This window comes from Chiloscyllium plagiosum, unplaced genomic scaffold (genome assembly GCF_037043375.1).
Source record: "Chiloscyllium plagiosum isolate Xiang-an unplaced genomic scaffold, Cpla_swu_hap1 HiC_scaffold_42, whole genome shotgun sequence".
In the NCBI taxonomy this organism is placed as follows: Eukaryota; Metazoa; Chordata; class Chondrichthyes; order Orectolobiformes; family Hemiscylliidae; genus Chiloscyllium; species Chiloscyllium plagiosum.
This window is the reverse complement of record NW_028270180.1, coordinates 80,494,043-80,519,473: the sequence shown is the minus strand read 5'-3', so window position 1 is coordinate 80,519,473 and position 25,431 is coordinate 80,494,043. Positions and strand designations below refer to the sequence as shown.

Genomic DNA, 25,431 nt, shown 5'->3' with positions numbered 1-25,431 from the left:
GAGCTGCAAACAGTCTACTTCAATCAACTCTTGAAAGTTTTTGTCTCATACTATCAAAATTTGCCCTCGTCCAATTAAGAACTTTAACTTATATATAATGCCAATCCTTTCCATAAATATTTTACAACTAATCGAATTATGACCCCGGCCCCAAAAAGCTCCCCTACTAACCATTCAGTCCCTTGCCCTGCCTTATATTACACGAGTAGGTCAGGTTTGCTCCTTCTGTGATAGTTACATCTGCATATTAATGAAGAAAATTGACTTTAGCACTTACCAAATTTCCCAGGTAAGCACTTACCAAATTCCTCACCATCCAAGCTCTTAAGACCATGGCTGTCCCACTTTATGTTCGGAAGGTTGAAATTTGCTATTATTACAATCCTATTATTCTCACGTATAAACAAGATCTTTCGACATATTTGATACTCAATTTCACTCTGACTACTGGGGGGACTATTACAATCGCAGCAAAATAATCATGCTTTTCTTATTTCTGAGTTCCATCCACATAGCTTCACTAGACCATCCCTCAGAAATACCTTGTGTTAGAAGAGTAGTAATGTTTCACCACAAGAAAAATTGACTCCAATCTCCTTCTAGCTCTTCCTCCTTCTGCCGTACCTTTGATGGTGGGAGGGGCTTTGAACATAAATTATTCAATTTACTGGTGATGGTTAGTAGCTGAAAATAAAGATACTATGGGTGACTTGGGTTATGGGAAATATAAGGTTACATTGTATGGAAGGAAAATTCTGGATAGAAACAAGAATTTTAAAAAACGAACTCCATTCAGTGTTTGGAGTCCTTGTTGGTTCAACCTGTGCTTTGGTCTATAATGCAAAATTACAGAAAAATATTAATATCAATTTAAAATAAAATGTTAGGATATTGGAAGAACAGCTAAGAGCTTCAAAGCTTGACAGACGGCTTGTGGGAAAGGGCATGGAAAGCAGTCGGGTTTCCAGAACTTCTCATCTCTGCCTTCCGTAATCAAAATCAACCTGTGATCTATAATTTTTGAGGATTGTTATTCGTTAATATCGGTGTGTCAGATAGATCTCAGTCTCAGGGAGCGGTGACCTGCTTCTTTGTTTTGTTATGAACTCAGGGGAACATACAATAGTAAGGGGTTAAACCCAAAGGGGTGCAGGAGCAGATGATCCCCCGTGTGTACGTGCACAAATCAGGGAATGTACCATGACACGTGGACAGAAGAGCAAACAAACCCTACTTCATCACCCTACGCTGTAGAGAACAAACACACAGCAATTATGTTAAACTGAAATAAAGCAGTCTCTTGTCTCACCTGGAATGTTGCATCTAGTTTCAGGTGCCATGTTTTTGAAAAAAATGCAAAGTTATGAGATTGGGTGCGTGACTGATTCACAACATTATTCCCGGGATGATACACCTCACCAACTCTGAGAAATTGACAATGTTCTCCTCTGCTGATAGTTTCCCGACTCTGTGAACAGTTGCTATGATTGGTTCTCAATTCTGTCTTGCGTCATATAGATCTCAATGGCTGAATATTTCAAGTACTCATGAGCTGTTCCTTGCCTGATCACAGCGGCCTCTGATTTATTATTTTTGAGGGTTGCTGTTCAGTAATATCCCTGTATCAGACAGATCGCAGTCTCATTCCCTGGGATTTGACAGGTGTGCTGTGACAAGTAGATCCCAGGAATTGTGCTCCATGAGATTTATGTGTGAGAAAAACTCCAGTTCTGAGAATCCGCCCTTGGATTGTGCACGTGTTGTTGTCTGAATACCTGACTGAATGTAGACATTTTTGGCTGATGAATGTTTCGTTGGGCGCTTTAGGTGGAGATTTCTGCATTACTAACCCAGGCTGCCCTGACATTGGGAGTACTTTTAGTTTAGACAGTGTAGAGTAAACTTTCAAACTCAGTTGGCTGCCTTTTATAAGCTTCTGGTGGAGCCTATAAAATTATCATTAGGTGACCCGAGGCCGTGACCCTTGGTGCATAAGCGGAAATGTTCTCTAATCATTCTGTCTCTGGAGTGTTCCATCAGGCATATCGTGTGAAAGATGTATTTACATTAGTGGGCTGCATGGTAGCGCAGCAATAAACTAAATGACTGGATGAAACACAACCAAACAGAACAAGTGAAAGTATTTGGCTGGGAAAGGAGGAGGATGTGGGAAAATGTATTATTACTGACTGGCCTTGAAGAAAGAATTAAGCAAACTCAAGGTTAGTGCATATTCAAACGAGATTTATTAACCATTTCAGAAAGCATTTTTATCCAAAAGTTGATGTAAAAGCTAACAGAAGTGAATATAATGGCTGGATGCCACATTGAGACGAGAACACATGCGCTGTGAGCTGGGAATTGTCTGTACTTCAGTACCAGTCACAAGAAAGGGAATACAAAGGCTCATGAGAAAGGGTAGGCAACCATTCTGAGTAAGGAACAAATAAAAACAAAACAAACGGGCTTCAAACAACTGGGAAGCTAAAAATTCTCCAACCACAACCATCTCAAAGATATCAAAGTAAAAAGGAAAATCCATCAATAATTGTCTCAGTTACACGCTGACAAACTGAAGTAATCTCAGAAGTAATGTTAGAGTCAGCAACCCCAGGACAGATTGGAGATTGGGAATTCAGTCCTTGATAAGCAGATCAGGAAAATCATAGGGGTCCACAACTCATTCACTTAACCTGGAAAAGAGAGAGAAAGCAATGACGCAGATATTTATGATCAGGGACTTTCAGATATAATGTTTATTCAATGGCACACTTAGAAATTTCACAAAACATATTGAGCTGCTTGGCGTGAGAAAGATGTGATTATTCTCACCTACACCAGAGTGACGGCAGCGCTGTAGAAAATACTCAGGAAGAACAAGGTGATGAACGTGGAAGTTGTCCAGATGTTGCTGTTATCATCCTCATAGTCTTCAATCCAAGTGCGATCTATTGAATCTGTGAATATAAAGCCGAGAGAACGCATTTAGATTGTATATTGATCCAGATCGATCTATCTGCATCCAAGTCATGTAATTTGAGAACATTACATCTTCATAAAGCAGTCAGGTATTTCTCAAGTGTGACTCTTATCTGTATCTATTAGTACGTTATTGACTCTCAGCAAGAAATTACAAATACTACCTGCATATGTTCTTTCTTCATTGTCCATGTCAGAACTTTTTAAATTATTTTTCTTTTCATATATTATTTAAGGATATTATTATTTGAGGAATGCTTATTATGAATGATGATTTTAATTATATCATTATATTTTAAATATAGGCTGTGACAGCACTATAGTTGAAAATTGTGGCCATCACTGAATAAAAGTTCAAATGTGATTCTCATCTTTTGTATTGGTGACCAATTGCTTGGCAAATCATGAATATAAGTGACATCACAATCAGGACATTGCTTCATATTTTAGTTTGTAGGATCTGTATATTTAGGAATACGTTTTTGTCCCTGTGTCCCTTAATTTATTTGATCTACTGCTTGGTGTGTTTGTTTTCCCTTTAATGTTTGTGTATGTGGTTATAAGAGTCTCTTACTTCACTATAGCCCATGTTGGAGTCTGTGCATGAATAAACATATTCCTGTTCCTTTACTGCTGGTGTGCTCATGTGTTTGTGCACCTAATATTTTGTCTTTTCACAGTGTGTAAGCATCATCATGCTAATATGCCACTTCGTTGCTGCCTATGCTTATCTTGTAATGTCTTTGTGAGTGTTCACTTTTCATTAGTGCTATCTAAAATGTATGCTTATGTGTCTGTTTCAGATCCTACATACTCTGGGTTATTTTCATGTTTATGCTGAATAAATGTTAGCATGCAATGTTATGTTTTGATGGATGTTTATATTTATATGATGATAATTGCTTGTGTGGCAATCTTTCCCAAACCATCTCCTGATAAGCTTGTTTGTGCTATTGTTTGTGGATGCTTGCTGATCCTTGTGCCCATTATCCTTTTTGAATGAACGCCCCTCTATTTGTTCATCTATGCACTTGTGTGTCTGCATGTGAGACTCTGAATTAGTGTGTGCGTGTGATATTGTATACATGCTGATCAATGTGGTTTAAAAATAACTAATTAAGCTGCTTCTGTCATCGTATGTTTGTGATTCTGAAAATGGGAAAGTAATGATATTAATGTTTATCTCTGTGCACGTACGTGCCTGTGTGAGTTGACATGTGGGAGGACATTTTTCGGAATTTGTATCTGTGAGTTCATGTGTGTATGTCTGTACGCATTGTGCTGTATGAATGTATATGTATTCATGCCCATTTGTGTGTTACCGTGTGTCGATGTTTCTCATGGTTATATGTGAGTCCTCCTGTTCATTTGTGCAAATGATTTTCTTTTGGTGTATGTGAGTTTTTGTATGAGCTTAGGTGAGTGTTCAAGTACCACTTGCATGTGTGGCTCTGTGCGAGTATGCGTGTGTGACATCTTATCTATATGCACATTTGAGTGTGCACATAAATATGTGTCTTTAGGTGAGAGCCCGTATATGTGTCATTGCGTGTGTATTTGCGATCATCTCTCTGCATCTGTTCTTATACCAGACTGTAATTTTCATTATTCTAATTTATTGTTCTAATTTTAATGCATTGCCCATAATTAGATTTGACCTTGGTGTTGCAGGAAACGTTTCCCATCGTCGTGCAGAGATAAGCGTTTTATGAGCAACTCTTCTGTTGCAGTAATAGAACTTCTGTCTATGAGAGAAAAGGCGTGAGTTCAAATCCCCACTGCCCCAGAGATAACATTTCTGAATATGTTTATTAGAAAATATCTACTTGGGTTCTGTATGTGAAACAAAATGATATCAGGTATTCGAATACCAGAATTGATCCCATGTGCTCCAGTAAACTGAGACAAAACTATGGAATTCAAACTGGGACGATGCAAACACCAGTTTTGGATTATGGGAATCAATGTTAATCATTTGTTAACAGAGCCAAGCGTGTCTAACTTGCTTCAAAGGTATTGTTTTGCATGGAAATGTAAAATCTTTGGACAGTAAGCAAGAAGCTGACTGTTCCTGTTCGCAACTGGGTTACATTACAGAGGACATCTACCATGAAAACTCTGGACAGGGAGCAAGAGGACAGACCATTCATCGTTCCCCTCCCCTCTGCTCCACAACAACTTATCTGTTGATTCTCTTTGGTGTGAAAGTGAAGATACATTCTGTCAACTCATGCGCTGGCGCAAGATCCCTGGCAGTTCCCCAGAAACAAAGGTTACATTCAAACTGTTCTGCACTCTTTACGATTGGTATGTTCCAATCAAATTTAATTTTAAAGTGTCTTAAATTTACATTTCCAATTGTTGCAATTTGGCAGTTTAAAACTGACATGAATTTTGTAAGAATGTCCAATCGGGGGAATCAAAAACACCAAGTTCAAAACTCGTGCCCTCCCCTTGACTTAAATGGACATTGTCAGATTTTGTCACAGAGGGATTTAGGATGGATAAGGTACTTGGTGGAATCCTGCAATGAGTGAGATTTACTCTGTCTCTGACCCAGGGTGTATCTGAGCAGGGAACATTAACTGCACAAGACACTTGTTACAGACCTGTTAATAATCCACTTTAACTACACAGATGGAATGTAAGTCAGAGTGAGAAACAACTAATTCAGTATTTAACACACAGCTGGAGGAAAAAAAAAACACTTCATTACTTCTGTTGAATTATTAAATGCAACTTTGAGATTTTTATTGACATGAATTAACTGTGTCCATCAGTGCAAGTGAAATGTTTACAAAACTCGGTTTACCGCTAGAGTTATCGACTGTTCTGTTGATGATCTTCAATGGAATCGCTTCATGTCCCACCACACAGGAGTAAGAAGCACCGCTGGCCCACTCCTCCGCTGTAATGGATAACAGGCTGTAGATGAAGAAGGAGGTGTTGTCACTCTCCGCCATCACCTCGGTGTTCTTGTAGTTACTGGGATTCACCGGCTTGTCATTGTTTGTCCACTTGACGAAGATCTCTCGGGGGGAGAAACCTCTCACTAAACAGGTGAGGGAGAGAAACCTCTGAGCGGAGAATTCTTCTGTTGGTGGCAGGAGGACCGACACTGATGGCTCCAGCGGATTAATCACTGCAGAATATTTGAGACAAATATAAATCAACCAAAAAAATCCTGAACCAATATCACAATTTCACTAAATATTAAAACACGCCATTTTAAATTTGGGATTTATTCACTTTCATTTTCGAAAGGAGCAGAATGGTACACATACTGTTCAGTAAAAAATAGAACGTTTAATGTGAATGTTGCCTCCATGTTTCCAGCCCACAACGAGGACATTCTGTCCATTTGTCATTGCTGATGGTGACGTCACAACCCAGGCTTCTTCCCACATTCTCTGACTTAATCAGAATACAATATCCTTTGGTCCATCTTTTTCTTAATCAGCTAATTAGCTATCCTGCCTTCAGATGCATCGTTAATGCCCCCAACGGTGTTGGTTCATTTCCAATCAAAGCCTGTCATTGATGTAACTGGATCTGGATTACACATGGGATCCTTTGTGCTTTAATCTCACCGCTCACCTTTCTCCTTGTGGATGGAGTCTCTCAGCGGAGTCGGTAGATTCTGATGGTACACCACACATTCAAAAGTAACGCCACTCAGCCAGGCTTCAGTAGAAATGTTTAATTTGCTGATCACGCTGTCGGGATTCTGTCCAGGCTGCTCAGCAATCTCTGATTTCAGAGGCTTCTTTTCTTGTCTCCAGGTCACATTGACTCCAGAAGGAAGATTGGACACAACGCAGGTTAACGTCACCGTCGCCTCCAGTAAGACTTGTTCTACTGGCGGTGGGAGGATTTTAACGGTGTTAGGGTGGCACTCGGTATCTTCTATGAAACAAAAATCAAAGTCAATGAAAAATGCCCCTTTCTGATACAAACAGCCAATCTTCAGATTACTCCTTCACAGGGTGAAGACACCACCTTCAAAATGGCAACTCCAACTATTGCTGACACGATGCTGACTATTGTTGATGTATTTTGATCTGTGAAACATTTGTGATTACCTATAACATACCCTGTGTAATTATTCCTAAAGAACACTGGCTTTGTAACAAGTGAAACCTGTGAAAAAAGTAAAATCATCGAAGATACCATCATGTAACCCATGAAATTATCTTTCTTTCGGAGTTTGTCTCTCACTTAAGACCATCTATTGATACTTGTGAGAAGAGTAATCTGAATATAATGAGTTCATTTCCATGTTCATAACCTTTAGGTGCAAGTGCTGCTGGTCACACTGACTGCCAAATCACATCCCAAATTTTGGACAATTTATAATAAATAATAATTATTCTCTTTGCAGAGTTCTAAAGTGTTACAGGAGCGGTGTACAGCCATGGAAATTCTGTTCATTATATTTAACGTGATCAAAAATACTTTGCGTTATTGGTGTGATGTCATTCTCTAATTTATGTCATTGTTCCTCGTGGGCTGTGTTTGGAATAGATCTGAAAACAAGACATTGAGTACATCACTGGATATCGAGAAGGACACCCATCTCCTAAAGTCTTTGCCTCCATTCAGTTAGTTCATAACTGGTCTGTACTTTTACTTTATTTACCAAGCTGCATTTTTTAATTTCTTCATAGAGCAGGGGAGCAAAAAAACAAACAAAAGCATCTTAAATTAATCTACAAACGCGATGGAAAGTCACTAATTTTATAGACATCCACTACTCACTGTGTAAACATCATCACCCCAAACAGGCTAAATCAGCCTGTCTCAAGTTCCTCGTTCATTCATCCCTATTGTAGCATTCCCACCAGAATTTATTCTCCTGCCTCATCCACTAATTACAGAGAGCATCTTAAAGAAGCTCAGTGAGATCACGTTTATCCCAGTTCATCAAATGTGACAGCCACTTGGTCTGTGGTCTGATCCCATAAATGAAGTTAAAGAGCTCAGTACCAGATAAAAATCGATGTCGTACAATGTCCAACCAACAGGTCATTCCTGAGCAGGGAATGAAGAATTGAACGCATTTTGATTTATTTTCAAGTAAGGGTCACTGCATATGTTAACCACGTCAATTTGATAGAGGTTCAGAATAAGGCTGTTCGGCCAATCCAGAGTTTAGATCAGAATGATGCTGGAAAAGCACAGCAGGTTAGGAAGCATCCGACGAGCAGGAAAATCGACGTTTCGGGCTAAAGCCATTCTCCTGCCTTCTCTCCGTACTAAACAAGAGCCGATCTATCTCTGGCTTGAGTACACACAATGGCCTGGCCCCCACAGCCCTCTGCAGCAACATGTTCCACACACTCATTACACTCTGGCTGAAGAAACCCTCCCCATCTCAGTTCTAAACGGTGCCCCTTTGACCCTGAGACTGTGCCTTTGGGTCCTAGTCTCGCCTACCAGTCAAAGCATCTATTCCACATTCACTCGACCTCAGTCTCTCAGTATTTTCTATGTTTCAATCAGATATCTCTCCAATATCCCCCTCAACCCCAAACTTATCCTTGAAGCAGCTACCAGGCAAGTATTCAGCACTCTGAATGCCTCTCCCAGCATGATCAGGCTATTTAACAAAGCTCACTGTCTATATATCTATCTTCAACAGAGACGAAACATGCTTTTCTGACTTGCCAAAAGGTTGAATTATGAGCAATGCTAATGTAACACTCAAACTGAAATGAGACACGTGGCATGTTGGGAAACGAGAAGCTGTACCGTGCTGTTTACTACGCCTGATAAATTAGTGTGTTTGATTCACATCAGAGTTCAGAATGATTTGTAGCTCTCTCAGTCTGTGTCTCTTACCCTGGAGTGCGGTGATGTTTTTACTTTGAGTGTTCTCTCCATGAGTGACCTGGCAGGTATAGACCACACTGTTGTACCATTCACCATAAGGGACCATCAGCCGACTCGTCACCGAGAAGTTCCCGTCCGCCTCACACACGGGAGACGTGAAGAAGCCAGAATCCAAGCGTCGGCCATTTTTCAACCAACTCACGGAGATTGACTTCGGATGGAACTCGATGATTGAACAGACGACGGTTGCAAACTTGCTGCTTGCGATTTCTTCACTGGAGCTCACAGTTAGGAGACGGGTTGGTTGGAGAATATCTGGACCTTTAGGAAACACATCACATACATTATCTGACGAATTTCATAACAAATACAATCAGTTCTCATATATCAAGGTTTCTTGTGGTTAATGTATACAAGAATCATAATTGTGCAGAATGCTGGAGAAGCTGGGATCCACACAGAAAGATCAGCAGGACAATGTGAAAGGCTAAACTTAGAGGACACCGCAAGGGAGTCAAGGAGGCACAGAAACTATAGGCTGGTAACATCAGAAGGGAGATAGCAACGTTGGATGGTATTCGTTTTAATGACAGAGTCTGATGAACAAGGCAGACGAATTACTGGCATAAATGAAGATATGATGCCGTTGCTGTCACGGAGACATATTGAGAGCCGGGCAGGAGTGGCTATTCAATATTCCAGGATTTAGTGCCTTCAGGCGAGACAGGGAAAGATAGAAAATGATGGGGGCGGGGGTGTGCGGTACAGAATGTTGCTTCTGTCGCAATTCTGACAAGAGTATTTTAGGCTGTAAAGAGAAATGAAATCATGGATACCTCCTTGAACAAAGGCAAATGGACAGTACTTCAAAACCAAAACACAGCAAACATAACTACTGGCAGAGCACGATAGACCTTACTATAGGTCCAAAAGACCAAGTGCAAATACATGGGCAAATTTCAGAGACATGTAAATGAAATAGGGGAATGAGAAAAGAGGTTTTTAACTTCCTCAGCATAGGCTTGGATATTCATTTTGTCAAAAATTTACAGGGAGCACAATTCTGAAAATGCCCCCAGGAGAATATTTGAACAAAGTATGTGTTTAATACAGAGAATTTTAATCCAGACCTTGCAAGAGAGGGGTGAACCTCAACTTAACTTTAGGGAATGAAGTCGACCCAGTGGGTAAAACATCAATGGTGGAGCACTTTGCAGACAGTGATCGTAAATCAGTTGGATTTCAGATTGTACTGCAAAGGAATAGAAATTGGCCCAAAGTTCTGAAAAGGGGAAGGACAATTTTAGTAAGATCAGGTAATGACTTGACCAGAGTGGACTGGAAGCTGACACTTATTGGTAAATCTGAGTCAGAGCAGTGTGACACATTTAAGAAAGAGATAGGAAAATCACAGGGAGGACATTTCCCAGGAAGCCACTGTGTGGTACCAAGAATGCAGCGGGCTCTGGACACCAAAGGGCATGGAGGGGGAGATAAAGAGAAACAAGGGAGGCTTCTGGTCTATACTGAAATCTCAAAACAATAGAAACTAATATGGAGTACAGTACGTGCAAGGGGGAGTTTGAAAGACAAAGGAATTAGAAGAGCAAAAGGGACCATGAGAAAATAATAGCAGTCAAAATAAAGGAAAATATTTTTAAAAGTTACAGATTCATTCATAATAAAAGAATTATTCGGGAAACAGTAATGCCCATTAAGTGTTCTTATTGGAGTGGAGCTGGAGGGTTTGGTTGTGGTCAAAACGAATGTGTTGTGTCAGTGTTCACTAGTAAGAGGGACAGTGTGGGGACAGAAATCATGGAGGGGTATTGTGATGTACTTTCAGAAATTAGGACACATGACGTGATGTTCTGTGTTGTCTTGCTGAAAGAAAAGTGGTTATATTTCCAGGGCAGGTGAAAAGTATACCAAGCGGTTGAGCGATGCAAAGGATGAAATAGTTGGGTCGCTGACAATAATTTAGAATTCCTGTCTGGCCACAGCAGTTGTGCCAAGTGAGTGTAGATCAGCCAACGTTGCACTGTTATGCAGGACGAAGGAAGGGATAAATAATGAAAACACAGATCTGTCAAGCTAGTCTCAGTGGTAAGGAAACTATTGAGAAGTGAAATTAGTCTTCATTTGGAAGATAAATCAACAATTTTCAGCACGGTTTTATTGAGAGGAAGTCACGTGTAACAATTTGATAGTAGTTTTCAGAGAGATAACTCAATGTCCAGATGATAGCAAAAATCAGAGCCAATGGGATCCAAGTTAATTTGACAGATTGGATCTAGAACTGGCTGAGTGATGGGCGCAAGGGATAATAGTCATCGGGTGTCTGCGTGACTGGAAATCTATGTCTCCTGGTGTTCTGTAGGGATTGGTGTTGATTTCCATGCTATTTCTCTTACATACCAATGATTGAGACTCAAATTTAGGAGGATTAACCAGTGAATACACAGATGAAATGAAAACTGTCATGTTGGTAAGTCATGAGCATAATGGCTTTAGATTGCAGGAGGATATAAAAGGGTTGGTTGTATGTGAAGAGAAAAGTTGCAAATGGAAATTATTCTGAATAAATGTAAGGTGATGTAATTCGGCAGAAGAATCTGTGAGGTATGACGTTTTGAATGATGGAACCCTGGAAAGGCCTGAGGATCTTTGGTGCATGTACCCACCGATCCCCTATAGTACTGTGTCGTCTGGATAAAGAGGCTAAGAAGGTGGTTGGATATTTGCTTTTATTAGCCTAGACATTGACAATGAAGAGTGGTGAGATGATACTGGAACTTAATAAAACACTGGTTAGGCCATACTGAAGCGTTGTGTGCATGTTATGGAAGGAATGTGATTACATTGAAGGCAGTATTGATGAGATTTGCCAGGGTCTTGCCTGGGTTGGAGGGTTTTAGTTATGAAACTAGTTTAGATAGACAGGGGTTTTCCTTGGAGCAGAGGAGAATTAGGGAGAAGATTATCATGATGTCTAGAATTATTTTAGGCATAGACAGGGTAAACTGGATGAAACCTTTCCCCTTGATGGAGAGATCAATGCCCCAGGGGCACAGGGTGAAGGTAAGGCCAGGAGGTTCCAAGTGGATCTCAGGGGAAAACAAAATCAAACAGAGGGTGGTGTTAGCCTGGAGCTCAGCACCTATAAGTCATGTAGAGACTGAGCCCCTCATTATAAGTATGAAGTATCCTTGCAAGGGCAAGTCACACAAGGCTGGCACATGAGACTGGAATAGTTAGGTGGCTGTTATTGATAGGCCTGAATTGGATGGATCAAAGGGCCTTTTTCCTGTGCTGTATAAGGTGAGTCTGTGAAAACGGTTATAAATAATGCCTTATTCATGTTAATCACAGATGATCTGTTTATCTCAGTTCCTACAACACGTACCTGGACTTGGCATTTCTTTGCTCTTGTGTGACCCGCTGTGTTGAACCTCACAGGAGATTTTGCTGGGGCAATCTACCGCTGACCCGGGCAGGGTTAACTGGCTGCTCAGGGTATAGGTTCCCTTCTTGTTTCTCACTGATGGGTAAGTCTTCAATCCAGTCGTGATTAGCTCCCCACCTTTCTTCCAGGTTACCTTGGTGACGTCAGGAGAATAGTCCATCGCCAAACAACCAAAGATCACAGAACCGGTGTTGTGCTCCTGACAGGAGGAGACCAGGCCATAAAGCGTGGGGGGAGATGGTGTCTCTACAATAGAATGACCAATTGAGCATGTTAGTTTCTGTTAATTTGACCTTATCAGTTACTCAAATGTATCCTCAGCTGTAAACGTTTGCCAGTATGCTCCCGCTGAAGTCGACAGCATAACTGGGGTTTATTTTTGTTTCCTATCAGTTGCTGATCATGATCATTGGTTTCCTCTTTAGAAACATGCCCTCGACCTTGACCATTGCCATATAATTTCGGAAGAAGAACATCCTGATCCCACCCCAGTAACTGTTTGAAGATCTCACCAACTGACACTTCCACTGGATTGCTGTGAAGAGCAGAGAAGTTTCACAAACTACAAACCAAGGAAATGCAGATTCATCGAAATTCTAGTGTGTGCAAACAGGCCATTTGGCCCAACTAGTCCACACCCACCCTCTGAAAAGTAACGCATCCAGACCCATTCCCCTACCCTATTATGCTACAGTTAACCCTGACTAATGCACCTAACCTCCCAATCACTGAACACAACATTTGCAATTCCCCCAGCTTGCACATCTTTGGAGTGTGGGAGGAAACGCACACAGACATGGGGAGAAAGTGCCAACTCCACACAGACAGTCACCCGAGGCTGGAATGGAACCTGAGTCCCTAGCACTGTGAGGCAGCAGCACTAACCACGGAACCAGCGTACTGCCCCATGAGGTGCCGTGCTGCTGGAAATACCCAACAGCTGGCAGTACCCCCGCAGAGAAGTCAGAGTGAATCATAGAACATAGAACATTACAGCGCAGTACAGGCCCTTCGGCCCTCGATGTTGCGCTGCCCTGTCATACTAATCTGAAGCCCATCCCACCTACACTATCCCATGTACGTCCATATGTTTGTCCAATGACGACTTAAATGTACTTAAACTTGGCGAATCTACTACCGTTGCAGGCAAAACATTCCATACCCTTATTACTCAATGAGTAAAGAAACTACCTCTGACATCTGTCTTATACCTATCTCCCCTCACTTTAAAGTTGTGTCCCCTCGTGTTTGCCGTCCCCGTACTTGGAAATCAGGTCCAGTGAGCCTTCCTCACTTATCAGTGCAAGGCATAATGTTCTCTCTGGGAGGAAGGTCACTGCAGCAGCAGCACAGGCAGGAGCTGAGCACTGGGACGGGGAGGATGGCTGTCAGGGCTGAACTCATGCCAATTATCTGGAAGATGAAACATCTCATTTACAATTATCTGAATTCTGGAGGCCTCTGAAAAATGGAGGACTATTAAGGTTCAGAGACTTTGGAGTGTTACAGCTGAGTATTGACGTAAATATGATTTGAGAAATGAACAAGTAATCTTTAACTTTAATAACTATCAAACTGACACACAGTTCACCGCCAAACCTCATGTCTCAGACTAACCACTGCTCTTACTCTGTCTAGACCTAAATTCCCACTCACATTGACAAACCCTACCCTGCTATACACCCATTCATGCCCGGAACACACAACCCCTATCACACGAAACACATCCAAGGCAATCCATATTGGTAGTGTAGCTGAGCAGAGAGATCTCGGTGTCCATGTACATAGATTCCTAAAAGCCAGTTTGATAGAGTGTTAAGAAGGCATACTTGGTGTTGGCTTTCATCGATAGAGGGAATGAGTTTCAGAACCACGAGGTTAGGCTGCGGCTGTACAAAACTCTGGTGTGGCTGCACTTGGGAGTATTGAGTACTGTTCTGGTCACCACATTATAGGGAGAATGTGGAAGCTTTGGAAGAGTTCAGAGGAGGTTTACCAGGATGTTGTTTGGTATGGCGGGAAGGTTTAATGAGGAAAGGATGAGGGTCTTGAGGCTGTTTTTATTTGAGAGAAGAAGGTTGAGAGGTTACTTAATTGAGACATAAAAGATAAACAGAGAGTGGACAGTGAAAGTCTTTTTCCTTGAATAGTGATGGCTAGCAGGAGAGGACATAGATGACAGATGTCAGAGGTTGTTTCTTTACTCAGAGAGTAGTAGGGCCATGGAACACACTGCCTGCAACAATAGTACACTCGCCAACTTTAAGGGCATTGAAAAGGTTATTGGATCAACATATGGATGTAAATGGAATAGTGTAGGATAGATAGGCTTCAGATTGGTTCCACAGGTCAGCGCAACATCGAGGGCTGAAGGGCCTGTACTGCACCGTAATGTTCTATATTCTATATTCCAGATGGACATATGATCTCAATTCCTTTCACTCATTTACACTCCTGCCGCCCTGCACCTGGCCCATGGTGAATCTGGCCCTGACTGGACCTGGCACCATCATTTTCACAACCTCGGACAAAAGCCTACTACCCAAGACATGACCTCAGTCCTTGATCACTGACCTCTCATCTTCCCCAAGTCAACCTGTGCACATTGCATCCCAGCTCCTTTCGCATCTGTGTTTTACCACCCACCATTTTGCCAGACTCCGAGCTTTGCATTTTGAAAACACGTCCCCCTGTCACTTCATTACAGTGACCTTCCACCCCCGAAACATCCTGGCACTCTGCCCACCTCTACACTAACCAGCCTGGCACACTGCCCACCTCTACACTAACCAGCCTGGCATCCTGCCCACCTCTGCACTAACCAGCCTGGCACTCTGCCAACCTCTACACTAACCAGCCTGGCACACTGCCCACCTCTACACTAACCAGCCCGGCACACTGCCCACCTCTACACTAACCAGCCCAGCACACTGCCCACCTCTACACTAACCAGCCTGGCACTCTGCCCACCTCTGCACTAACCAGCCTGGCACACTGCCCACCTCTGCACTAACCAGCCTGGCATCCTGCCCACCTCTACACTAACCAGCCTGGCATCCTGCCCACGTCTACACTAACCAGCCCGGCATGCTGCTCACCTCTCCATAAATCAGCCTGGCAAAGACAGACCTCCTGCATTTCAGCTCAAACTACCCCTCACCTACCAAGCACAATTCGACCAAATTATCCTGTGACCATTACCATTTACCTTGATGCCACCTTGCCAGACAGAGTGCATGCAAGCTTACCCAGCAGCCAGCCAACACCAGCCCAAACTCTCCCACATGCCCAATCTAGCCCCTCACTTGCTCACCACCTTCCAACCTTGAGCCCACTCCACCATAAAGTCAGTGAGTCATACAGCACAGAAACAGTTCCTTTGGTCCAGCTCATCCATGCTGACCAGAGTTCCCAAATTAAACTAATTCCACTTGCCTGCCTTTGGCCCATATCCATCCCAACCTATCCAGTTCCTGGAGCTGTTCAAATGTCTTCTAAATGTTGGACCTATCTCTGCATTTACCAATTCCTCTGGCAGTTCATTTCAATGTTTTGGACAGGTACAACATGAAGCTCCAACTCCTGCACTCAGTGCTCTGACCAATGAAGGTACATGTGCCAAATGCCTTCAACACACTAGCTATTTGAGACAACGCTTTCAAGAATCTATGAGTCTGAACCCTCAGGGTCCTCAGTGTTCAATATCACTACCCAGTGCCTTACCATGAACTCTGTAAGACTCTATGAGTCTGGACCCTCAGGGCCCTGTGTTCAACTTCACTATCCAGTGCCCTACCATTAACTCTGTAAGTTGTGACCTGATTTGTCTTCTCAAAAAGCAACACGTCGTATTCATTTAAATTACACTCCATCTGCCACTCCTCAGCCCATTGGCCCAGCTAATCAAGATCTCATTGTACGTTTAGATAACTTTCACTGCCAATTATACCACCAATGTTGGTGTTACGTGCAAACTTACAAACCATGCCCCATTCAATGTTTTCATGGCTTTCAACCAATACTGTTTGCCTTTCTCCCACGTATCCGGAGCATTTTTTTAAGGATTGAAGGAATCTATCTCCTTATTGAAATCATTTAATGTTTTGTCCTGAATCAATTTCTGTGGTGGAGAATTCCAAAGGTTCACCATTCTTTTGCTGAAGAGTAAACAATCAGGTTCAATGTTATCGGTGTGTTGGGAAGACTGGTGAGCAGCAAGATGAATGATGATCCCATGAATGGAATAGCATTCTAGAGGGGCCGCGGGGCCTTCTTCAGCTTCCAGTTTGCATGCTGACATGTACCTTCAGCAACATGTTCCAAAACTGTGATCCTTGAGGATAAGGGCGCACATGCGTGTAAATGCTTCACCTGAAAGCTCTCCTCCAAATTAGACTTCAACTTGACTCTCAACTATTTCCCTGCCCGTTTCCTCTTCCTCAATCACAGCCATGGGACTCACTTCCTAACAGCGCTGTGAATGTGCTAATACCACACATACTTCAGCAATTCAAATAGGCTGATGATAACTGGTTTATCAAAGCGATATAAAAAGTCTGACACTTCCACACCTGTCTAGAGATTCGAACAACCACCGGAAGAATTGAAAATTATTTGAGGCACTTGTGTGTCTACACAAGATGACGTGGTTTCCTTTTGTGTGATTTGACTGTGTTTTCATTGAATGAACAGAGCTATTTCTTAATTATATAATAGGAAGGAAGCTTCCCTCATTTTTAGCAAGGCTATCACACATTATATTTCTTTATTCCAGGGAAGTACAGTGTTAAATTAATGAAATATGATGATTGGGATGTTTCAATTGGAAATTGTCAGAGATTGAAAGTTTACTTTCATGAGCAATTAATTCCAGCCTCATTGTGTCACAGTACTCACAGGAATGTCTTTCAGAAATGGTGTCTCCCTTTGTTACGGGCAGTCGAATCAGTAAATCTGGGATAGTTTTTGCTTGTTAATCAAAGGTGTTGAAGAGTTTAGCCAAAGGGAGACCTGTGGATTTAGCTCACAGATGCTCCATGATCTAAGTAAGTGGTGGAACAGCTCCAGGGGCTGAGTGCCCTCCTCTTGCTCCGACCTTCCTATCATTGTGTCATTCATTAAGCTAGCACTGGCGGTGAACACTTTTTATTAAAATATATTATTTTATTATTTTATTAATAACACTTTTTATTAATTTCAACAAATTAATTGTTTCACACATGCTTTAGAAAAACCTTCTGTTGATTATTTGGAACGGGATCATTGACATTCTCTATCTGAGTGATCAAAATAACTTCCACCCAATTACAGCAGCCACTGCACTCTGGAGTGTGTTGTTACTTCATAATAGTTTCTTGTGAAACTACAGCTCGAGATCAGGGCGCTCCAATTCAATGATTCTCTGATATTTAATATCTCTGAACATTCGCAATTTGTTCAAATGCATCTTTTCTCTGAAGAACGTGTTTCATCGAACAGAACTTTTTTCAATGAAACAACAAACTTTAAATGCTAGAAAACCAAAATAAAGACAGAAATTTCTGAAGAAACTCAGCAGGTCTAGCAGCTCCTGGGGAGAGAAGGCAAGGTTAACCTTTCGCATCCAGAGACCCCCGCCGCCCCCTCTTCACCAAATTGTTTTCATGTTTTTGGCACAAGAGCTCTCACCTGTTGAGATAAACAGTGATTACGTTGGCTTGACTCCTGTTGGAAAAAGAATTCTTAGCAGAGGTACTGGATGGTCTGAGATAGCAATTGAAGACCAACTGAAAAGCTATCACCATCTGCAGTAAGTGTTGGATTTAGCGGAACTCCCAGCGTACTGAACAATCAAATTCAGCTACAGCACTGGTTTAATATAAAGTAAACCAGCCTAAGCCTAATCTCATCAAATATGCTTCGAAAATGATTCATTCTGGATTAGTTATAAATGATATTGTTCGAACAGCAAATCAAAAGCTGGGATTTCTTTGAGCACTTACTCCATTAACCCCATCTAGCGATGCCCAAAAGCTTGTGAACAAATATTGATCTGGAAAAAGCTGCTAACCACCAAATTTCTGTTTAATATCTAAGAGACACAAGTCAGGACTGCGATTGAATAGATTTCATTGGCCTCTGTGAGTGGAATTCCAACAAACACCCAAACATGTCAATCTGCTTTCTTGCACTGAAGTATCCTGATAAGAGATTGTGTTACATACCTCTCTAACAGGTTGTAAGTGAACACAGGCCACCTGGCACAGAATCAGGGACTCTAATACAACATCACAACAGACCTGAACACAATGAGCTTGACACTATCACGGAGAACACAGCCCACCTGTTTTGACAGTACATAAACCATGTTAGTTATTATCACCTTCCAACAACCAGGGATTGTTCCAGAATGTTTGTACAATGAAAGTAACATTTCAACATTTATCAAAGAATGCTTTGACAGCAGCTCCAAATTGTTCAAACTCTGTGGGAACGACAGCGGAATAAATCTAGGAATTGCATTGCCATCAATTCACTGTCACTGGATTCCAACCTAGAACTCCCTTCCTCTTTCCCCTGTGAATGTTGCTGCACCAGACGGTCGACTTAGTTTGGGAAAGATTAAAATGTTTTGAAGTGTAATATGACCGTTGCCAGTGACATTAAAAGCTGATAATAGGTTTTCAAATAATAAGATGCAAAAAAATTCTATTCTACATTGTGCCACGGAATATGTCCTGCATAACTGAGGCACAAAGAAAATATACAGCATATTTCCCTCTGCCTCGCTCAATCAAATATCTCTTGTTGCCAACAACCAATTTCAAAACTCTTGCTATCTGCCTTTTGTTCCTGAAACGTTCGTTCTGATTGGAACAACTTAGTCAGGGCTCTCAATTCTGGGGCACCTAATCGAATATTGTATTTCTGGCAGATAAAAGTGGTTTTGAAGCGCGAGATGAAATTGAACTGTCTGAGAATCAGGTATCCGAACTGGACAATTTACAAATGGTCTGGACCATTGACAAGTTAGTCAGACATAGCACAGAAACAAACTGCACAACAGACTTAATCCTAGAGGATACATTGCTCAACTCCTCACGTCAAATATATTCACTGTAATTGAATATTCATCAGAGGAACTAACCAGAGGATTAATGTGAACGAGAATGTGTTCACAATGAACATAAATAACCACTGAGTTAATAAACTTAATAAGTCATTGTATTTAACAAAATTATTGAGGTGGGAAATATCGCCAATTAAAGCACAGATCCGGAGGAAATGGATTATTCTCTAAATTGTTTTTACATATTCTTAAAACGTTCCTTGAACTGTGGAGATTTTGCATGCACTGCATAAAGTCAATACTGCATTCCAGTGTGGAAAGCATTTCTGTTGAAGGAATTAGGGCAAGGTCATTTTTTTGTTAACTGCTTTTAATGAACTAAAATGTTTAAAAAGGTACGAATTGAAAATATGCTTCTGTCTGGAGTTGCCCACTTTAGCGGATGTCTAAGTAAATGTGGGCACTGCTGCCTCACAGATCTAGGTACCCAGGCTCGGTTCCAGCCTCGGGTGACTGCCTATGTGGAGTTTGCACAATCTCCCCTGTGTCTGTGTGGGTTTCCTCCCACAATCCAAAGATGTGCAGGTCAGGTGAACTGGTCATGCTATATCGTCCATAGTGTTAGGTGCATTAGTCAGGGGTAAATATAGGGTAGGGGAATGGGTCTGGGTGGGTTACTCTTCAGAGGGTCGTTGTGGACTTGTTGGGCCAAATGGCCCGATACATACTGCAGGAAATCTAATCTAAATGATTGTCACACTTAACTAATGTGAGCAGATTCCTTCCGATCGCGACATTGCAATAAATCGGTCAAGTATATTAATTAAAATAAATATTACTCTATTTTCAGTGTCTGAATAAACCATGTGCTCTGTTATCCTCTAGTTCATGTCTTCTGCAAATTTGTGAACACTGCATCCGTCTGAACACATCGATGTAAAATGAATTCTCTGCGTTTGCAGCAAGCACTCCCATGGTTTTAAGAGTAGGGTTCCTACAGTATAGAAACAGGCCATTTGGCCCAACAATTCCACACTGACCCTCTGAACAATAAGTAGTCCAGCCAGGCTCATTCCCCCTAATTTATATTTACCCCTGACTAATGCACCCTAACCGACACATCCCTGAACACTATGTGCAATTTAGCACAGCCAATCACCTGACCTGCACATCTTTTGGACTGTGGTAGGAAACCAGAGTGCCCGAAGGAAACCCACGCAGACACAGGGAGAATGTGCAAACTCCACACAGGCAGTCACCCGAGGGTGGGATCGAATTTGGGACCCTGGCACTGTGAGGCAGCAGTGCCAACCACTGAGCCACCTTGCTGCCCTGCGAGGTCATGAATGGATTATTTTAATTAATTCGAAATTTGGCCTTGGTCACATAATTCACTATAGCAGTTGCTCCGAAAGAATGACTCTTCAGTTGATATTTTGTTGTAAAATGTAATTATTTATTTAAAATGCACAGATTGGGAACACCTAAAGCACTGTGCAGATTAAATAATTCAGTTAATGTTTTATTTTATCCAGTAAATCCAGTTTAATCAGGGACATAACAATTAATTAACTCAAGTTACGTGTGAAACTGATCAAAGCAGTGAAACTGACCTGTTCTTCATAGAATTGAGCAGAATTTCCAAATGGTCTTTGCCAATGATCTTTTCCAGCCAGAAAAATATGTATGTAGTGTACAGCGGAATTGAAAGGTGTGTGTTGATCAATTATAACACAGTCATGGCATTTTTGCTCAAGAGCAAGAACTATTAGAACATTAGACTTTTGGAATTCAATTTATATTTCTCTATGACTTGTAAACTGTTAAAAAACACACCTTGTGATTGAACTAGATAGTGGAGTTCTGAATTTGGATTGTAAAGCATGGATTAGATTAATCCTTAATTATTACTTTTAAGTAAAAATGGCGCCCGAAGGTATCTGTTTTCCCTTCATTTCTAAAACCTTTGCGATTTGCCTTTCATTTAATAATAGGCTTTATGAAATTTCACCTCGCATGCTGATTGCATTGAATGAGGAACCTGGAGCGGTTCACTGTCACCAACCGTGTTAACATTGCAAAAACAATGTAGAAACCAGAAACGGTTTCCCAAATATAACATATTTAATGTTACCCAAGCACAGTCCCTCCTCAACAGATCAATGATCACCAGATAACAACACGGTGTGTTTGCAGCAGAACTAGCTCTGCAAACATTTTCAACAGAACCAAGAACATGATGTAACCTCACAAAAAAAACCAAATTGAAGTCTAACAAAGCTGCTCAGAATCCAGCAAACTAATGATTAAATTGAATAGAAATAACAAGTCATAACAGCAGCCTTGTTTGTGAGGGGACTTAACACTTAAAGCTGTAACGTTTCTGGCAACAGTTCAATTTATTTCCAACCTGTACACCCTTCCTGATCATGACAATCTTGCGCAGCGCACAGTAGAGCGGTTGAAGGCATATATTGATTAATCACTTCATGATCAAAACAAAATTACTGAATGGACAAATATTACCACATTATAATTTTAAGTTAGTTTCAATTACATAATCTGATCAATTCTGCAGTTTCAGATTTGAGTCCCAAATTTTATTTTGAATGAGGCTACTCAAAACAAAATTCAGTTAGTTTACAATTAGAACTGAGTTTTTTTTTTAAAGTCAATGCATTAAAAACTCATTTTTTTTTTCATTTCTCACACTTCCGGGTTTCTGCCTTAAGTTGTTTTTCAGACCGTTACAAATGGATGTAATGTTTTCAATCAAGCAGAGAAAAATGTGTCATATAAGTTTAACAAATGCAGAAATGATTCATGAAAAACCAAAGAACTTCACAAATATTGGTACTGAAAAGTAATCCAGAGAGTCAATCTCCTCACCAGAAAGAAAACACCGATTACAGAAAGCATAAAAACGCTGATCAATTTCACAAACTGAATAAGATCCAATCAACTCAATTCAACAGAATCAAGGAAAATAAAATCAGAATCCAATCAACTCAGAACAACAGATTTGAATGAAACATAATCAGAATCCAAACAATTCAATTCAACAGAATCAAATAAACAATTTCAAAAGCCAATCAACACAATTCAACAAAACCAAGTAAAACCAAAGTCAGAATCCAATCAACACAGTTCAAACCGAATCAACTAAAACAAAGCCAAAATCCAATCAACTCAATTCAACAGAATCAAGTAAAACAAACTCAGAATCTAATCAACAGAATGCAATATAGCACCGCAAGAAAATTTTATGACAGTTTCTAACCTGCTTGTCATCAACTAATTAACAAAATAAATGAGAAAATATAATCAGGGTAAGAGCATATATTCACGAAGTGAATAATGATATTTTAGCATATTTTAATCATGTTGAGTAATATCTCGAACATCTTTGATTTCTTAGTGTTTGTTGATGATAATAAAACTCAGTCAGGGTGTCACTGACATTAACCATTATTTATAGCTGACTGATTAAGAGACATTAGGTGTTTCAAGTAACCCAGCCACACAGAATGCCCATCTGATCAAAAAAGCGATACAACGATCAACTGACTCCATTATCCCCATTGTAACTATTTGCTGAAGTCCGTAATCAGTCTGAACAAAAATCAATCCGAACCAAACCAAACTCAGCACAGAATCTGAGTTTCATTTAATTCAGAAATTAGTCACATGAATAGAAAGTTTTTAAAAAGTCACTAAGAAAGTTCAAGGGTCTTACCTGAAGTCACTGTCACCATGGTCCCTTGGCACCAGTAATCAAGATAGTCACAGTGTTACATTCTCTGGACTGGGTCACACAATAACTAGCTCTGCATAAAACAAATCAAAAATCTACCATCATTTTAAATTTTCAGAACCACAGGCAAAATAAAGTCACGATAAATCTTCATCACATAATTGCGCTAGTGAATTCTGAACATTCTTGATTAATGTTAATACTGTTTTATACTTCACAGAGTAACACATGAGCTGATTCTCAAAATCCCCAACTGGTGTATCGATAATTACCCAAACACTTTCACAAATTAAATAGTGATACTGGCATTAAACCGCACAGAAGTAATACTGCAGTGCAAGTTAAGACGGTTTGTAGAAGCAATCACTGACTAGTTTTAAACAATGGAGGCTGAATAGGTTTTTGTATTGGTCATAATTGCAGTGTCACTCCAGCTATATCACTGTGAGACACGTTGTGTCAAATACTATGACAGACTGTAAACTGTAAAATGCAGAGAATTTCTTCACTTCCTAGAAAGCAGTGATTCAGACTCCTCTAAAAATGATTCAGTGTGTTATTCCAGCTTTTACGATCCATTGTATTTTGAAAGCTTGGAATACTTTTCCAGGTTTGGTCTGCATTGAACTTGACAATCAACACGAAGAAGGTAGAAAAATTTATACATTTGTACAAACTAGCACTACTGGATTGCGTTTAAATTGCATCTCACATTATTTCTCGCTCCTGCCATGGTAGAAATCACCAATTTGAGATAAACACTTGTCAGTGGTTTTTGTATGAGGATGTTGCTGTGCACAACACTGTGACCCACTGTAGTATCACAATGATGTAGACCAGTACACTCATTCTCTGTTCTTTACTCGAGGTCTCAATTTTCATTTGAAAGAGCCATTTAGTACTGATCATGTTTAGAATTGATGCCATAGTTGACATAACAATTAGCAGTGATTTCCTGAGCTGTCAGATATATTAAAACTAACATTTTGTCCGAGCAGTTAATTGATGGAAGTGTGAGCAGTACATATGACATGCCCAAAACATTGTCCCATTGTGTCACCAGTTTGCTAGTTTAAATGGTACACTTCCTCTTTGATAGTTTTATAAGAGGCAGCCTGAGGTCTGCTTCAGATTGCAGTTGGTATAATTGCATTTAAAACTCGTACTGACCGTCAGTTTATGATGGAATTGACAAAATGTTCCCTCGAGCTGTTTTTGAACGGGTCCAGCCCTGGTTCCTCCCGCTGTGGTCTCTTGCACAGTAATAGATGGCGGTGTCTTCGATCTTCAGGTTCCCCATGTCCAACGCGAAAATGTTGTTTGAAGTGTCTTTGGACGCAGTAAATCGACCCTTAACCGCTGGTGCATAGTTATTGTTGGATGAACTATAGTAGTCCAGCAGCCACTCCAGACCCTGTCCGGGAACCTGTCGGACCCAGTTCATCCAGTAGCTGCCAAGATCGAACCCGCTGGTTTTACAGGTCAGTTTTAGGCTGCCTGCGGGACGGCCAGTCTCTGCCTCTGGCTGGGTCAAAATAACCTCCGACTGGACACCTTTAAAAAGAAAACAAACAAACCATGAGCATTAATGTTGGTGAAATGATGGCTGAGTCTTTTATATTCCTGCGGTAGACTAACATTGAGACAGTCACAAAGAGAGACTTGAACAACAAACACTCACATGATAAGAAAGTCAGTAACAAACTGAGAAAAAGTGTCGACACAATCATTCTGATAACTTGTGGGAAGCGGTTCTGCTAAGATCTTTCTAAACAGAGCCGACCCAGGAGTGTTGAATTACGGTCCAGTGCCCAGGATTTATATGGCCATCGGAAGGGGCAGGCTTACAGCTTCCGCATGTTGGTTTCCTGTTGGAGGCTCAGACTGGATCCTTATATCAGCTTGCACAGCCCGAACACATGGGGTCATGTCTTTACATGAGGTTCTGCTTAAACATGGACACATACACATCTTGGGATATTGGTTTTGCTGAATAGCTTCTTTGGAAGTAAATTTGAGTAGCTTCAGGTCTGTTTCACATGATAGTTGCATGTATTTTGTTTAAAAAAAACAAATTCAACTGGAAGTTAGCTCCCTTTATTTCTACATTCATTCACAAGCAGATAAAACTAAAATTAAAGTTCAAACATATAACTAGCTAATAAAACAGTTGAGCTTTTCTTCCCTGGATACTGCAAGTCTCTGTCGTACTCAAAATAACATGTAATTCATACTAAACATTTCAAAATTCAATTTAGGCAACTGAATACAGAGCGTGTCCAAAGTGATTATATTTAGAATATTCAATTAGAAGTTAACTCCCTTTCATCCTACATTCAACCACAAGCAGAA

General features: G+C 40.8%; 1 gene segment (V, D, J or C); it reads right to left on the bottom strand.

The window, feature by feature from the left end:
* Positions 1-5,714: 5,714 nt before the first annotated feature.
* LOC148137949 (Ig heavy chain C region-like) lies at positions 5,715-24,850 on the bottom strand. The segment is given in 7 exon segments: positions 5,715-6,121; positions 6,577-6,885; positions 8,821-9,132; positions 12,218-12,523; positions 23,062-23,101; positions 24,305-24,633; positions 24,761-24,850. Coding segments are annotated over 7 exon segments (1,737 nt in total).
* Positions 24,851-25,431: the final 581 nt, after the last annotated feature.